Source organism: Pezoporus flaviventris, unplaced genomic scaffold (genome assembly GCF_033815535.1).
Source record: "Pezoporus flaviventris isolate CSIRO_AGI_PZ_B2104156 unplaced genomic scaffold, CSIRO_AGI_Pfla_v1 ptg000026l, whole genome shotgun sequence".
In the NCBI taxonomy this organism is placed as follows: domain Eukaryota; kingdom Metazoa; phylum Chordata; class Aves; order Psittaciformes; family Psittacidae; genus Pezoporus; species Pezoporus flaviventris.
In genome coordinates, this window is record NW_026892574.1 from 558,559 (window position 1) to 576,048 (window position 17,490).

At 40.8% G+C, this 17,490-nt stretch overlaps 1 protein-coding gene across 4 annotated transcripts in view; it reads left to right on the forward strand.

Moving 5' to 3' along the window:
* Nucleotides 1-17,490, forward strand: part of DCAF1 (DDB1 and CUL4 associated factor 1) — a 56,026-nt gene that overhangs the window by 26,905 nt on the left and 11,631 nt on the right. For 3 of the 4 annotated variants that reach the window (XM_061458263.1, XM_061458261.1, XM_061458262.1), the window contains exons 14-22: nt 37-1,297; nt 2,232-2,430; nt 3,128-3,210; nt 4,093-4,177; nt 5,561-5,794; nt 6,329-6,422; nt 6,892-6,996; nt 7,783-7,856; nt 9,060-9,164. In XM_061458263.1, the coding sequence (XP_061314247.1) occupies nt 37-1,297; nt 2,232-2,430; nt 3,128-3,210; nt 4,093-4,177; nt 5,561-5,794; nt 6,329-6,422; nt 6,892-6,996; nt 7,783-7,856; nt 9,060-9,164 (2,240 nt within the window). Of the gene's footprint in view, nt 1-36; nt 1,298-2,231; nt 2,431-3,127; nt 3,211-4,092; nt 4,178-5,560; nt 5,795-6,328; nt 6,423-6,891; nt 6,997-7,782; nt 7,857-9,059; nt 9,165-13,751; nt 13,807-15,142; nt 16,007-17,490 lie in introns of those variants that run through there. The other variant, XM_061458264.1, reaches the window with a different exon arrangement.

Sequence of the window (17,490 nt, forward strand, 5' to 3'; positions counted from 1 at the left end):
TACAGTACTAAAGAAACTATTTGTTTCCCTCACTAGGTATTAGTATCATCCTTGGAGTTGCTGAGGGTGAGTTTTTCATCCATGATGCTGAGATTCAGAAATCAGCCCTTCAAATCATCATCAACTGTGTGTGCGGCCCAGATAATCGGATCTCCAGTATTGGCAAATTCATCTCTGGAACTCCTCGTCGAAAGCTTCCTCAGGCGCCCAAGAGCAGTGAGCACACATTAGCCAAGATGTGGAATGTGGTACAGTCCAACAATGGCATCAAAGTGCTGCTGTCATTGCTGTCTATAAAGATGCCAATCACAGATGCAGATCAGATCCGGGCGTTATCCTGCAAAGCCTTGGTGGGGCTCTCGCGTAGCAGCACTGTCCGGCAGATCATCAGCAAACTGCCGCTCTTCAGCAGCTGCCAAATTCAGCAGCTGATGAAGGAGCCGGTGCTCCAGGACAAGCGCAGTGAGCATGTCAAGTTTTGCAAATACGCTGCAGAGCTGATCGAGCGTGTCTCGGGGAAGCCATTGCTGATTGGCACAGATGTGTCTCTGGCTCGGTTGCAGAAAGCAGATGTGGTGGCCCAGTCAAGGATCACGTTTCCCGAGAAGGAGCTGCTGCTCCTGATTCGGAACCATCTCATCTCCAAGGGCCTAGGAGAAACTGCATCTATCCTTACTAAAGAGGCTGATCTACCTATGACTGCAGCATCTCATTCATCTGCCTTCACCCCTGTTGCGGCTGCTGCCTCTCCTGTGACCCTGCCTCGCACTCCTCGCATAGCTAATGGCATCTCAGCCCGTTTGAGTAGCCACACATCTGTAGGTTCCACTGCCACCTCTGTCCATGCTCAGACAAGGCCATCTGCATCCCAAGGTCCACTTGCTCTTCCAGGCCCTTCTTATGCCAGTAACTCTCCTCTGATTGGCAGGATTAGTTTTGTGAGGGAGCGGCCATCTCCCTGCAACGGCAGAAAAATCAGAGTGTTGCGACAAAAATCGGACCATGGCGCCTACAGCCAGAGCCCAGCTATCAAAAAGCAGTTGGACAGACACCTTCCTTCCCCACCCACCCTGGACAGTATAATCACAGAGTACCTTAGGGAGCAGCACGCCCGCTGCAAGAACCCTGTTGCCACCTGTCCCCCTTTCTCTCTTTTTACTCCCCACCAGTGTCCTGAGCCAAAACAGAGGCGCCAAGCGCCAACTAACTTTACCTCACGGCTGACCCGCAGGGCAGCCTTTCCGAAGTACGGAGGGGTGGATGGTGGCTGCTTTGATAGACACCTTATATTTAGCAGGTAAGGAAGAAAAATGTTTCTTGATCCCTCTCAGGATGTATCCTGTGACAAAAAGCCTTACCTGGATTCAGGCTGTGCAGTCCCACAGAGGAATATCCTTGAAGAGAAAAGTGTTTCAATTCAACAGTGACAAGTGGGAGAGCCTTGAAAAGCTTTTTCAGAAGTTGTTCTGTTTTTCTTATACTGACCCTTAGTACATAAAGCACACTTTATTTCCAGTATTATGTTAATTCAGTAGCAACGTTGACTAATGAAGCTTACAGCTCTTTGTTTTCCATTGGAAGGTAAGTATGTATCACTGGTTTTACACAGGAGTGTAGCATAGCCTTGAGGTTGGTCGGCTGACAGATGCAGGACAGCAGAATCCATGTTTTGCTCTTGCAGCTATATCCACAGCACCACAATTGTTAACCTTTTTCTGTGGCCTTTCTTTGCAGAGGTTATATTAGAAGATGATGTAAAGTTTATAAAAATAAAGGTGACACATAGATGAAAGCATCTTCACAGTGAAACCAGTATGAGCTTGGGAAATTATGATAGGAGGTTATTTGGCTGATGTCCTGGGTCTTTTTGTGTTGAGTGTTTCAGAACTGTGAGAAGATTTTTTGCTGACTGTCTCTACTTATCCAGGTGACAGCATTACAGGTTTTCCATCAATGGAGATTTGAAGATGGACTCAAAATGCTTCAACTTAATGATGTCCTTTAACAGAAGTACTTAATAGTGCAAAACAAACCCTGAAATGATGCAAACATGGTTGTAACACACTCACTTGAGCACTAGTCTTACAACTTGCACTTAGCTTGTCCTAGAAGAAAGCTGTAAGTTGTACCTACATGACATTTAGGGACTGGATTTAATATCATCATGCAGCATTTTAGTTTTTGCTTTTCTTCTGTCTTTTGGCTGACCCTTCTGTTTCTACCTTCTCCAGGTTCCGGCCTATTTCTGTGTTCAGGGAAGCAAATGAGGATGAGAGTGGCTTTACCTGTTGTGCGTTTTCTGCAAGGGAACGATTCTTAATGCTGGGTACTTGCACAGGGCAGTTGAAACTCTATAATGTGTTTGGTGGACAGGAAGAGGCCAGTTACAACTGCCATAACTCTGCCATCACGCACCTTGAGCCATCCAGGGTGAGTAATCAAAGACCTGTTCTGAGTTTTAGAAGTTCTCATAGCCTAAGCCCTAGTATGTTGTGAGCCTATCTGGATATGTAAATCTAAAATGCACTGCTGGGTGGGCTGCAATGCCTGTCATTAAAGTGCTTGTAGTAGTTACATACTCACAGGCTCTCTGTCTGTGAGTTCTAGAATTAGTATTTGTTTTTCTTCCCATGATAATAGAAAAGATGCACAAGTGGCTATGTACATTCATAAGTAATGAATATATATGCTTGGAAGTGGAAAAATGCTTAAATTGATTATGTATTTACGATAAATGTGTGATAAGATATCAGTTTATATAACCTCTGTTGGAGAAATAAATATTTTGGGGGATGATTCTAGGAAGAAATAAAAGGAATTATAAGTAGAATGAACTCTACTCACAGGGCAGCAAAATACAAGCATGGATTATCCTGATTTGTTTCTATTAAAATCATAGATAGTTCCCATTGTTATCTATAACATTTTCCTTTGTCTGCCTGGGGCTCTTTCTCTTAATACATATTAGATACCTAGACTTTATCCTCATAGGAATAGTTTAATAAGCACAAAATCTGCTACAGTTCCAAAGTTCATATTGTAAGTTAAAATGTACAGGCAAAATAACCTCTGTTTTCCTTGATATTCTTTTCCCTTCCTCCCCCTCCACTCCCAACTGAAAATATAGGATGGATCTTTATTGCTGACATCTGCTACGTGGAGCCAACCTTTGTCTGCCTTGTGGGGAATGAAGTCTGTCTTTGATATGAAGTAGGTATACTCTGAGCCAGCTGTGGGGTATTTTGCAGTTAGAAGAACCATTCAATATAGGCAGAAACTCTTAAGAACAAATCCTGAAAGAACAGTACAGCTCAGCTCTCAAAGTCTCTTGTGAAAAAATAAAATATGCTGCCTTTCCTCTGTTGAGTATCTTCCCTATTTTATTTGGTACAGGCAGCTTTGCTAAATTCTGACTACCTAAAGTCCTGTTTAATGCAAGCTAGATAAGTGGAATCACTGTTGTCTCTGAAGGCAAAGACGTACGTTTGCAATTTTATTCTCATGTTTGTAAATTATCTTGACAATATTTCTGTAGCCAGTTACAGGATTTTCCTAGCACAGTGATTGGCTTGGTGAGATTTTCAGACCTGGATACAAGCTATTTCAGCCCTGAATAAAGCTATTTAAATAGGAATTCAGTACTAACATTTGTTCCTTCTTGTTAAAAAAAATGGGTGGAAGGTTCTTTGCTTTTATAAGGTTTGACTGTTGTCTACCTTAGTTGTAAGCAACAGTTCTGTTGTGACCTGTTTTAGGTCAGCTAGGGGGCATTTGTCAGATAAAAAGTTTCATGTGCCCCAGGCTTGCATGTGTGTTTGAACATTCATGGTGCTGTTCATTGCTCAGTCCTCTAAATAGCGTTATGCTCATGGCAGACCCTGTTGATGACAAGTCTGAATTTGCTGCTTGTTTTTTCACTGGTCTGCTGTAAAGGCTGTGTTTGTAATAGATATTTTCCTGCCAAAGCCTTTTCTCTACTTTTTTAGTTTTCTGAATTGTTGAAACCTCTGCTGGAGGTGTTGGGGTAGTGCTTGGTTCACAAGGTGATTTGAATCTTCAGTTCCTTTACTTCTTTACTGACTCTATCTACAGGCATTCCTTCCCTGATGACCACTATGTGGAATTCAGCAAGCACTCTCAGGATAGGGTCATTGGCACAAAAGCAGACATTGCCCATGTAAGTATCAGCAAAGGTCATGGTTGTGAAGCTGGGACAAGAATATAATTCTTCAGAGAACATTTATACAGATCCGGGTGCTGTGATGCTCTGTGCAGCTGATGAACTAAGAGGCTTTAGAAGAAAGCTTAGAAAGTGTCAAATAACTTCTCCCTGTGTCTAAGGGTATAAACTTGACCATTCCAAACCAAATGTAGCACACTGTGTGCAATGTCTTGCCTCTGTAGTTAGTATTCTGGGCAGTTGTGGCATTTGCTTTGTTTTGCTTTGAGACATATCATGCAGGACTTCCCCTTCCCCTCCTTTCCCCCCCAGTGCCTGAAGTTGCCTCCTTTGCCTTACTTGTCAGTAATAATGATAATAAAAGTTCCACTGTTAAGAGTAGCTCAGCCAACATCTGTGGGAAATGGCCTATTAAAAGTGTTCTCCTTTTGTCCCCCAAATTTGCCACTTGCTTTTGGGTATCTTAAATTACTATTTAATTATTAATTAATATTTGGGTATTTAAATTTTTTAATTATTTCCAGAGAATCTAATTTTTTTATATGAATACCTGCAGATGTGACAGACATGGGCTTCAGAATGCTTCTGTTCTGTGTTAATTTACATTCATTATAGGCACTGTCTCTTTTGAGAGTATTTGCATAAGAAATTGTCATGAAACATGATTTATTCAAATTATGTGTGATTTTACATACTGCTCTGATTTGTTATAAGATCAGTTTGTGTATTGTGTGTTTATGTGGTAAACAGATTTGTTTTCTAATTCTAGAGATTGTTTTCCTCTCGGGTTTGAGTGAGGGCTAGGCTCTGAGGGATGGTACAGGTCAAATTTATAGGAGAAGATGGTCATAAAGCCTTTGTACTAGTTAAAGCCCTTTTTACCTTTGTATCTTCCAAAAGTTTGTTGGGACAAAGCTCACAAAGTTGCCAGGAAGTTTAACTCCTCTTCAACAGTTTCTGGCTTTTTTCCCCTCAGTGTGTGGAGTTTTGTGTTTGTAAATACCATCTGCTCTGAAGGCAGTTCCATTTCCAAACAGTTTCTGGCTAAGTGGTACCTTGTGACTGCAGCTTTGCAGCCCACTTTTCATGATGGGGTTAGTTTTTCTGGAGCTAATCCTGATCGTATTGAAATATATCAGTGAGCTTGCAGTAAGCTAAGTACTGGCCGAAACATGTTGTGAGACTAGGTTCCAGCTGTGAAGAACAAGTAAAGGTCTGGTGGGAAGGCTTATCTTGGGAACACTCTCACTTGAAATGGAAAAGCAAAATAGGAAAAGGGGTGATTCTGGAAACAATCTAGAAGGGGGAACATGGGCTGGACTTAGGCACAGGTACATTACAAATTGTGACTAATCTTTCTTTTTCTTTTTAATCTAAAAGATCTATGATATTCAGACTGGCAACAAGCTATTGACTCTGTTTAACCCAGATCTTGCCAACAACTACAAGAAGAACTGTGCCACTTTTAACCCCACTGATGATCTTGTCCTAAATGATGGTGTCCTCTGGGATGTCAGATCAGCACAAGCCATCCACAAGTTTGACAAATTCAACATGACCATCAGTGGTGTTTTCCATCCCAATGGGCTAGAGGTCATAGTCAACACAGAAATTGTATCCTTTTGGCCACTCTGATAAATGACGTGCTGGACATAAAGAATTTATGTTGATAAACAAGTAGCTGTTTGCAGAAATCGTATTAATCATCTGTTGTGTTACAGGTTATGAATGGTAACAACAGTTTTGTCTGTGAACACTGAAGTAAGTAGGGGCTGTCAGAGCTAGCTAACTTAAATCTAGATTCTGCCTCTGATACAGCCTAGAGGAAATACTTAACACAGAGAGAGAGTAAGAGAGATTTTCTTTAGTAATATATTGTGTGGTACCTCTGCTCTATTCCCATCCCAAGATCAACCTTGAAGCTACTGCAGTAACTTCTCATAACTAGGAGTGGCATTTTGAGTGTAAGAGCTTTTTCAGTTTGAACACATGGAAGGGATTGTGGTGCTAGAATTTAGCTCTGGTTCTGCCATATTTGCAAGAGGGTGGCAGTGGTGTTTCTTGAACACAATCAGTTGTTTGATGCTGTACTGAAAAGAAAATAGAGACTTTTGATTGTTTGTTGCTCCTTAGCCTGTTTTTTTTCAGTGGGACCTCCGAACTTTTCATTTATTACACACAGTACCTGCACTGGACCAGTGTCGTGTGGTCTTCAACTATACTGGCACAGTTATGTATGGAGGTAGGACTTCTCAGTTTCACATTACTGTCCTTGATCACCTCTGGTTTGAGATAAGTTCTCTTGTTCTGTGAAACTGGAAGCTTCAGAGAGTCTGTCTCACTCCAGGCCTTACTGGCATGTGTGAACTGTTTTTTACAGGATATTTATGCTCTGTGTGTTGCTGACAAAGTCAGTTTTTTCTAACAGCAATACCACAACTCATTTGTGAGATTAAAAATCAACCTATTGAAAAAGAAAATGTGTGTAACAGCAGATCTGATGATGCTTGAGAAGAATTTTATCCTCTGTATTAATTTTCAGTGATCTGCAGTATCAATAAAGGCAGCTCTGAAGAGTATACATCAAACGGATCTTACTAAGCTATTAAATAAAAAGAAAATTCATTTAAGAGTCTAATTTGATCTTAAGTTGATTAATGATCATGATGAATGGAAGGTGGATTTGTGGCATAATCTTTTCTTTGTATCAGCTATGCTGCAGGCAGATGATGAAGATGACCTTCTGGAGGAGAGAATGAGAAGTCCCTTTGGCTCTTCTTTCAGGACATTTAATGCAACTGATTATAAACCTATAGGTAAGAGAGAAGCAAATAGCTTGGTCCGGAGGTTTAAAGATTTATTGAAAGTTCTGCTTAGTAACCTTCACTTCCTGCATTCCTTTGCATGAGTGACAAAAATCCTGCTATGACCTGCTCTGACTGAAGTGTGGCAGTTGGGTTTAACACTGAAATAGGTTCAACTATCATATCCTGTTCAGTGTGTGACTGTCTTACTTGCTCCCATTCGGCATTTTTGGCTTTATTTTCCTTTCATCTTTCCAAGTAGGGCATAATCTGACAATGTAGGTCATTTGGCCAAGATGTCTTTGGTCCATTTTCAGAAAGTCCGTCCCCACCTCCCCTTTTCCCAGCAGCATTTCCCCTTGCTGGTAGTTCAGAATGCTGTCAGTTTGGCCTCCAGCTTGCAAAGCTTCTGCAGCTAGGCTAATTGCTGCTATGGACATAAACAAATGTGGGGTTTGCTATGAAAGGAGACATGGCTCACAACTCGGTCCCTTGGTTGCCACCTATCCTGGAAGATTATCTGTTGTTTACTGTGCTTAGAGAAGCCAATAAATGTGTTATCAAGGGATGAGACACTTTGCAGAGTGGGTTAAGAACTTACCTGGCTATTTTTTATGACAGCCTCCAGCATGTTTATTCCTTATTACAGGTGGAGTTTGTTACAAATGTTTATTTCACTTCAGCTGTTGTTTCTTGTCCCACAATTTTATTATCTGCTTTTAGACTTAGATCTTTTATTTCAGCAAGCATTGAGTAATATGCAGTTAACCACTGAGTTTGTTTTGTGATGTTTTCCAGCTACCATTGACGTCAAGCGGAATATCTTCGACTTGTGCACAGACAGCAAGGACTGCTATCTGGCTGTCATTGAGGTAAAGGAGTTAAGAATACACTCTGGGCTCTGTAGCTGCGGTTTGAGCGCAATACTTCTAGTTTCTTCTTAAAACCTTCAAAAGTGATGATTCTGGAGTTCCTAATGTTAAATTCATGTCCCAGGCAGTGGTGGTGTTCTGATGATGGTAAATATGTTGTTAGTTTTTTCTTGTCCACCCACAGCAGTCTTCTGTTTCTGCCTGCGATTCCTTAAACTTCCAAACACGCTTGCCTCTCTTCTTCAAACACTTCCCATTTTAAAATGTGAAGAGGTTTTCCTTTTCATAAGCATAGAGAAATGCAATTTTTAACCTATTTATAGCAGTAATTTCCTATTAAAATTTGCACTGTATCAAATAACCAGGAAAGTAATCTTCCTGGGACTTCCCATGGAGCTTTTCTGTGAATCACTCTTATTGTTCCTTTTTCACTTGTCTTCCTAGCAAAATCCAGAAGCTAAGGATTTGAAGCCAAAGTTACTGAGTGAAACTTCTTGTTTGGTAGGGGGGGAAGTAAAATTAAACTAACGGGTCCAGTTCTTTGTCCAATAGTATGTTGCCAGTACCTAGTTTCTTGACCCTGAGTATGGACTAATTTAAAATCCTGTCTAGTTAATACTCTGAACCACTGATCCTTAAAGACAACAAAAAGCTAGTCAAGAATTTATAGGAGGACAAGCTTCATGTTGTAACTCCTGGAGTTGGAGTTGTCAACGTAGTGAGGCCCAGATAATGAAAACTTTCATTTATAGGAGCCATTGGAAATGTTACTTCAGGGTATGTGGCAGCAGTGGTTGCTGGGGTCAGACTACTGTCTGCTTGAACTCTTGCAATATGACAGCTTTTAGCATTCTCTCAAGGCGTATGGTTCAATGATATGTCAGGGAGGCAAATTTATAGGGAAGTGGTGTGTAGTCAGGTGAGAATGGACCCGTAGCATGTTAAGGATCCAGTAAATGTTTTAAATCTACTAGTAAGTGTGTGACTTGCAGGTGATGGAAGCAGAAAGTAAATCTCTACATCACTCCTGGACTGGTCCTTGAAACCAAAAGAACTTGGTTTTAGTGCTAATTGTACTGCTGTTACTAAATGGGAGGAAAAGATTTTGTGAATGTTTCTGTGGCTGAGATCAGATACAGCACTGAATATGAACACTGAGCTTAATTCCTGGGGCTAATTCCTGTGTGGGCATCTCCTCTTCAGAATCAAGGGAGCATGGATGCCATGAATATGGATACAGTTTGCAGACTGTATGAAGTGGGCAGGCAGCGTCTGGCAGAAGATGAAGAGGATGAAGAAGATGATCAGGTGAGAAGTATAGCATTAACCTACTTGTTCAAGAGTAGCTGTTAGCCATGTACATGTGAGAGGCCATAGGTGTTCTTTGTTACCCATAAAGTACAGATGCCTCATTTGATGTCACCTAATATGAAGCAGGTCGCTTTACCATCAGCATAAAATTGAGACTATCTTGCAGTACCTGTGTGAACTTTGTGCCCTGTAAAAGACATAGTAGTTTGTAGTTTCTTTATTAGTTTCCCTAAGTATTTCAGTCTTCATAGAATCATAGAATGGTTTGTTTCAGAAGGGATCTTAAAGCTCATCTAGTTCCAGTCCCCTGCTGCAGGCTGGGTCACCTCCCACCAGATCAGGTTGCTCAAAGCCCCACCCAACCTGTCCTTGAACACCACCAGGGATGGGGCAGCCACAGCTTCCTTGGGCAACCCATTCCAGTGCCTCACCACCCTAACAGGAAAGAATTTCCTCCTTATATCCAATCTAAACTTCCCCTTTTTCAGTTTGAACCCGTTACCCCTTGTCCTGTCACTACAGTCCCTAATGAAGAGTCCCTCTCCAGCATCCCTATAGGCCCCCTTCAGATACTGGAAGGCTGCTATGAGGTCTTCACCCAGCTTCTCTTCTCCAGGCTGAACAGCCCCAGTTTCCTCAGCCTGTCTTTGTATGGGAGGTGCTCCAGCCCCTGATCATTCTCATGGCCCTCCCCTGGACTTGCTCCAACAGTTCCATGTCCTTCATGTGTTGGGGACACCAGAACTGTACACAGTACTCCAAGTGAGGTCTCATGAGAGCAGAGTAGCGGGGCAGAATCACCTTGTTTGACCTGCTGGTTAGAAACTTTGAGATTTATTATACTAGGGTTGGTTGGTTTGGTTTTTTTTTAGTATTTTAACACCCAGTAGAGATGGTGGTATATGAGTGTTTCCTTTTTTTATATTCCAAGTGTCATATTTGGGCATAACTTGTCACCAGTTTCTGAATGAGACACAACTTGTGACTGATGCAGTGAAACTGCACCCTGCTTCTACACAGCAGAATGTTTGAAGAACTTTCAAGAAAGGTGTGGGCTTGCATTGGGATGTGTTGGTTTTCATTCTCAGATCAGCCATTTGATCTCTGGCAACTTGATGAAAGAGCTAAGAACTGCAGTAAGTGCACCTCAGGCTGCAGTTGGTAGAACACGCAGTAGCACAAAATACTACAGTACAGTGAGAAGTAAAGACACATTTGTAGCTTTTAGGGTGTCAGGTGTGGGGTTCTCTTGGTTTGGTTTTGAGTTTTGGTTTGGGTTTTGGGGGTTTTCTGGCTTTTTTTGTCTTGAACAGGCAAAGACCTTATGCTTTAATTCCCTGAAGATTTTAAATGCTCTTTGGTGTCTGCATTCTAGTAAAATCATGTATTTGTATCTCCTGCATGAAAAGCTGACTTCACCTTTTCCCAAAGAATACCAGAAGGTAATAGTTTGCTGAGCTTTTCCAGACTGTGTAGAAAGCTGGGTTTCTGATACGCTTTCTATCTCTGAATCTTTGTGTTGCTGGGTTAAAACTTACTTTGTAGTTCAGCAGACTGGATGCAGGTCCCAGGAAAGAGTACTTTTTTTTTTGTAGCTTGTTACTATCACACTTTCACTGCAATTCTGAAGATAAAGCAGTAGTTCTGTTTGGATACATAGTTTGCTGTCGTGTCCTCTCAGTGTTTTATGAATTTGCAGGTGAAGTCTTTCCATTCTTATGAAATCATTGGTTGCTGTTTCTGTCCCTAGATCGGATGGACTCAGTTTAGGAACTGAATGATTGGTAAAGAGTAGAATTCCATGGGAAGCAATGAGCGGCGTGGAAATTACTGTGCCTTCCAAAGTGTTTCTACTTTCTTACAGTCCTTACCTTAGGCAGTGGTTCCTGTTTTTGTCTCTGCTTCTGCTAGTTTTATTCACATTCAGTATATCTTAGTAAGCTTATTTCTTTATGAAATCTCAAAACCCAGTTTGAAGCAGAAATTGGTTTTGCATTATACAATGATTAACTAGCAGCTGTTTTGTGACATCACTGGTACGTGTTGACTTAAGTGGAGGTCTGTGTTTGTATAAGAGGACACAGTCTGAATGCTGTTGGTTCCAGGCTGTAACACTAGGTACCAAGCAGAGATAAGGTATCTATCATCCATTAAATGTGACTGGGGATGTTTCCTGTCTTAGAAATGGAGGTGACCCCAGCAGAACTGAAGTATGCTAAAAGGTTTTCTAGAAGGTTTATGGAGTATTCGGACAAAGCTGCTCTCAGATTGATTTGCTAAGTTAAGAGTGACTAGTTGATATTACATAATTGCTGCTTTTTATGGTCTATTTCTGGGGTGTATAGATGTTTCCTGGACAGTAACTGCTAGGGATGGTTACAGTCAAGTGTCTTTTAGTAAGAGAGATTTGGCATTAATATAAACAACATTTATAAGCCCCAATTCATTTCAGTCTGTATATGTTTAACAAAATATAAACCCCTGGCTTTCTGTCCACAAAATATAAACCCCTGGCTTTCTGTCCCACAGCTGTTCACTGCTGTTCCTCCAGGTTTGTTCTAATCTCAGGCTTACAAAATGTAACTTGTCTCCATAGAGACATTCAGCATTGAGCTAGAATGAGTAGAGGCTTTCCCGAATACGGACAGAATCTCTGGCATGTTTGTGTGTTAGGGCTAACAAGAGTAATTTGCTTACTGATGAACAGGAGTTGTCTGTGTATAAGTATGGTCACATATATGTGCATGTTTACTACTTGCCTACTTAGTTTCTGTGATTTAGGCTTTGAAAATGGGAAATAAGCTTTCCAGTTTGTTGGGATTTCTCCCATATATTCTAAAATGCCTTCTGGCTAGAAGAAGATGTTTTCTGATCTTTTTAATCAATGTGGTGTGTGTGGAAATCCACGTGAGTCAGTGTTAATCTGGTGTCTCTTTGGTCAAGATTCGTAGAGCTGGTTGTTTGGCCCCTGTATCTTCGCACCTTGACATTATGCATATATATATATATATATTTGTATATGATCTGCATGGGTCCATGAGTATAATTTTTTGCCTGTACAGAAAGTAGTAAGTAACCAAATTGGTGCATGGGCAAGCCTTGCTTGGAAGTCACATGATGCAGAATAAAACTGCTTTAAAATTGTGCTTGAGACAGGAACTGTGAAAAGTATCTGCCTGACATTATTTTTTAGTTTCAATTTTGATGCCTCATAATGTCAGGTTTGACAAGTGTCAACTGATAGCTTTGTGACAGGCTTTTGAAAACCAAAAGACTGAGAGCCTGTAAAATGAACCTTGCAGGGGAATTTGGCCTTAGGTATCTTTCGATTCCTTCTCTCATTTAAGCAAAGAAACAAAGCAATTCTATTACTCCCTCTTTCTCAAACCAAACTGAACTGTTACATAAATTACCTTCAGATTAAATGATCAGGCTGACTTAGATGGCTTGCACTTGGTATTGCTGCAATAGATGTTGATAGTTTTGTTTGAAATGCTTGAAAATAGCCCCAGTGTAGCTGAGTTCTTCCTTGGCTGTTGTGCTAGCCCTCCATATAAGAGCTCTGGAAAAAAAAAAAGCTGCCTTGTCCTAGTTATGGCCAGTAATCCAGAGCTGTCAAGTCTTGGTTAACAGAACAAATGCTAAACAGATATTGATACTCTGTACTTTGTACTTACTATGATAATTGAGGGAAAGCGAAGCTACAGCATGCTTAGCAAGAGCAGGTTTGTGTGCTTTTCTTTGTTGGATGTTTTATTCCAAAAGAATTAGTCTTTCTGCCTTGAGCTTTCATGAATTTTGTGTATTATTCACTGCTCGGTGGGTACCTAAATGGGTCTGTCAGTGACCAGGTCTCACAAGTAATTGCAAGACTATATTCAGTCTATACAAATATGAAACTCTGGGGAAATAGGCAGAGTTTCGTATTCTTTAGTCCTGCAGCAAGATCCTCCTCTTCTTCCTTGTATATTTGCCACTGTTTTAATACATCCCTTCAGAGTTAGACTTAGCAAAAAGGAGTATTTGAGCTACTGATACAGATGCTGGACCATCTTTTGGTTGTTAACTTGCTTAATTCTTATTTATTTCCGTTTCTTGGCTGATCAGGATCCTGTGTCTCACACAGTAATCTACTGTTTTCTGCAGTGTGGCAAACCAGGAATTTCAGAGGAAATGGTGCAAAGGAAAGTAAATGTACTGGTCTGGCCTAGAAAGGGCCACATGGTAGTTCCTACACGCTAGAAGGGGACACTTCAGAAATACAAAGTGATCAGAAAAGTTAAAACCAAATAGACCACAGAGTAGACTCAAACTGTGAACCTTAAGTCTGGATGGCATGATCTTCTGAGTGGGTTACAGCATTTTCAGTCTGTGCATTTTTATCTCTTATTTTAGTTTTTCTTTCCATATTAGAGCTTTAAGGCCTTTTTTTCTCTCTGTGGTATATGTGGATGATGGTGCATCCATGAGGCTTAAGTAGTATTCTCAGTTACTGTCATGTACAGAGAGATCTATGGCTGATTCAGCAGATTGCTTCACCTAGCTGTCCCTGTCCTATAAAGTGTGTTCTACTTCTTTTGCCAGAACTGAAGAACTGTTAATTATCCTGCAGTGCTTCTGGGCTATCGAAATGGTGATGGTAGGTGTTTTGTCTTTTTGCATTGGTTTAGAAAATTGTAGGTCATGTGAAATCAAAGCTTTGGAGATAAGGCAGTAATGACTCAAAAGACAATTACTATTTTAGGATATGATTTAGCCAGGATGAAGAATGTTTTTCCTCAGATTCCTATGTGGTCTTTGGGATCCCAGTTTCTTACTTGTGTTTTAGAACTTTCCCCCTTTTTGCCTGCAACAGCAATTCCACTGTATTTTTATTGCTGTTAGTCTGATACAGGCTTGTTTTCATGTAGATACTTATTTGCTGGGGGAAAAAAAAACCAAACCATAAACCTTAATCCATATTGTCCCATGTATTTGAGAGCCATCAGACCATGGTGGTGCTTTGTCACTACAGGCTGCCTGGGGACCCCTAGTTTTTCAGGAGCTGTTAACATTTGAAGATAGACTTTGTTCATAAGCCTTCCTTGAGACAAGATGGTTTAAAGGATAATAGCTGGGAGCAAGTATTTTCAGACAAATGTCTGAAAAGATAATAATATACATGTGTTTATTCCACACTTTAATAAGGATCTTTGTTGCAGCTGGGGAGGCTAACTACAGAGTGTTTTTTGTCAAAGACCTGTTCACGTAACAGACACATCTTTTGAACAGGCATCCTCCAAACCAAATAGTTAAAGAATAATAGTAATAAAGTTTTCCCTATACTTGTACTTCTTAACCCATTTTTAGATAGTAGCAAGTAACTGACAGCTTCAGCCTCTTCTGCTGTTTCAGAATCTAGTTTCATTAACTGTCAGTGCAAACAGAGGGAATTACTGGAAAGGAAAAAGTAATTGGAGCTTTTCAGAAGGCTAGACCTAGTGTTATGGAGAAAAACAGCTTCAGCAGAGATAAAAGCATATTCTACCTGTTCAGTGACAGAAAGCAAATCAAAGGTTGACGTCCTCTCACCTAACACATCTTTCTAGAATTCCCAGAGTAGCCGGGATCCGAGAAAATAGGAGCTGCCTCAGCTGTGATGAGAAACGTCAGCCAGAAGCTTGAGAAAATAAAGAACAAATTCTCATTCATAGAAGGAGAGTGCATTTACCTGCCAAATGGTGAAATTCCTGGACACACTGCTGGTTTTTGTTATGCAATTAAAGGAATGGGCTTATTTTTGTGACTGAGTGTGAGATCAGTGAGAGGAAGGATGAGAAGCAAATTCAGAAATTGCACCTAGTTCTGAGCTCCTTAAGTTGTTATTTCTGAGCCCTGCAGCGCAGAGAATATGCTAGTCACATTAAAACACATTTATCCTCAGTATTAAGGACTGTATCAACTGCAGAACGATGACTTGTGCATGCGTCTCGGAGAGGGCAGTGACTCTGGAGTTTGATTGCTGTCAGCTACATACAGTCATGTTAAAATGGAAACAGTTCACAGGCAAAACCAGGGTAGTGGTTGAAAGAGTCCCTACTGAACGTGCCAACCCAACAGAGGCCCAGTTACTTTGAAGTTTTTATCTGTGTCATGGGTGCTCTTCCATTCAGCACAGGTAAGTAGTCATTGTTAGACAAGCTAAACCTACTTACATAGACTAAGAGAATAACTGCTTTTCTTATTTCTTCACTCCATGTGTTGCCTCTGTGACATACTGTGTGCTGTTTCCTGTATTAAATCTGCACATACCTACATCTGCATAGAGCCCTGTGGTAAGATTCCTTGCTTGTTACTTGTAGTAACTTATGTGCATTCTCAGGCTTCTACGTTTTTAGCTCTGTGACCTCATTAATGGCTATGAAGAAGTAGAAATTCTAACACTGAAATATCCAAGGAGGTAAAAGTAGGTACGGGCCCGCAGGGTGAGCGAGAGGAATACTTAGAATTAATTTAATGGTATGATAATATGAAATGAATTTGAGTTTGCTGGCTGAGGGGAAGGGTGGAGACAAGGTAATCTAGGGCATAAAATTCCTTACATGCTTGACCCCCTAGAAGGACTGTTGGCTATATTTAAGATTTTCCATTGTCTGTTGTTCAGGGAGTGTTAAGAAGTGTGTGTGTGAGAGGAGGATTGGATGGAAGCTCTTGTGACTGAAAACCAGACATTGTCACTTTGTCACTTTGGAGAATTGTGTGGCAAAGGATGAGAAAGTACCAGTATGCTACACAGATGCTGTGGAAGCAAAGAAAATAATTGTCAGAAGATGTGACAAGGGGATTGTCTTGGAGAAAGATTGATTGGAGAAAGTTGAATTACTAAACCAAGGGGAGATTTATTCCTCTGGAGTAAAACCTGTATTTGAATAATCATGTGTTCTTTTTATATGAAAGCAAAGCTCCTTCCCATGCTGCAAATAGCTAATTAAAATAATATTGATATTTTGGAAGAGATCAGATTATTAAAAATGAGTTTTCTGTTCTTTAGGAGAAACCAGGGGGGAGGAGGGTGAAAGACAAGGAGAAATAAACTAGTAGGGAGTTTCTTGCAAAAGCAAATAAATTGACCAAAATAATGAGGCTCTGGAAATATTTAAAAAAAAACAACAACAAACCACAAAAACCCCACAAACCAACCAGAAAAACCCTAGCTACAAATAGCCAGAAGTGAAAATAGCCAGAGAGTGGGAAAAACTTCACTGACCTTTGATTAACTGTTTTGCAGGTAGAGAGAAGACATCCTCATATATGAAAATAAGAATAGTAATGCCATATATATAGTATGATTCAGACCGAGATGCAGTAGAGATTGTGCTTTCAAGCAAAGGGGCTATTGCTGGAAAGCATCTGCAGGTGGGAGGTGTTGACTTGGAAATGCTGACAGGAGGTAAGCATGGGGCTGGAGAAGGAGCAGTTGTGAGATGGTGATAGCCAAACAGTTCATAGAGCAGTAACAGGGGAAGTTGAGCAGAAACCTGTTGACATAAATACTTGCTTTGGACTCTTAGGGAGAGGAAGTGAGGTGTCAGATGGAAAAATTAAGCTTATTGTAACAGTTGAAACCATGTCAAATAAGCAAATGACCAATGACCTGTAAATCTGAAAACTTGACTTAAGGTTTCCAAACCTAATATGACAGGCTAAGAACTTAATGACAGGCTAAGGAAACTGGGACTGTTCAGCCTGGAGAAGAGAAGCTGTGTGGAGACCTCAAAGCAGCTTCGAGTATCTGAAGGAGGCCTGCAAGAATGCCAGAGGGACTCTTCATCAGGGACTGTAGCAATGGGACAAGGAGCAATGGGTTTAAACTTAAACAGAAGAGCTTTAGTTTAGATATAAGGAAGAAATTCTTTACTGTGAGAATGGCGAGGAGCTGGCACAGGGTGCCCAAGGAAGCTGTGGCTGCCCCATCCCTAGCAGTGTTCAAGGCCAGGTTGGATGGGGCTTTGAGCAACCTGGTCTGGTGTGAGGCGTCCCTGCCCATGGCAGGGGATTGGAACTAGATGAGCTTTAAGGTCCCTTCCAACCCAAACCACTGTCATTCTATAAAGTATGTGCAAATGCGCATCGAACAACAATATGGAAGAAAATAACATAACCCTTGAACAAGAGCAAAGTGTATTTACTAAGCTCTTAACAGGCTGTAAATACTGACAACATTATGAGTTAGGTCAAGCAGTTACAGTTACAGTTACAGCTGCCACCCTTATAGGTACCGTTATGTAGGGGCATTTACAAAATGCCATTCCTTTAGGGGATGTTTACATTACTAGAATGCCAT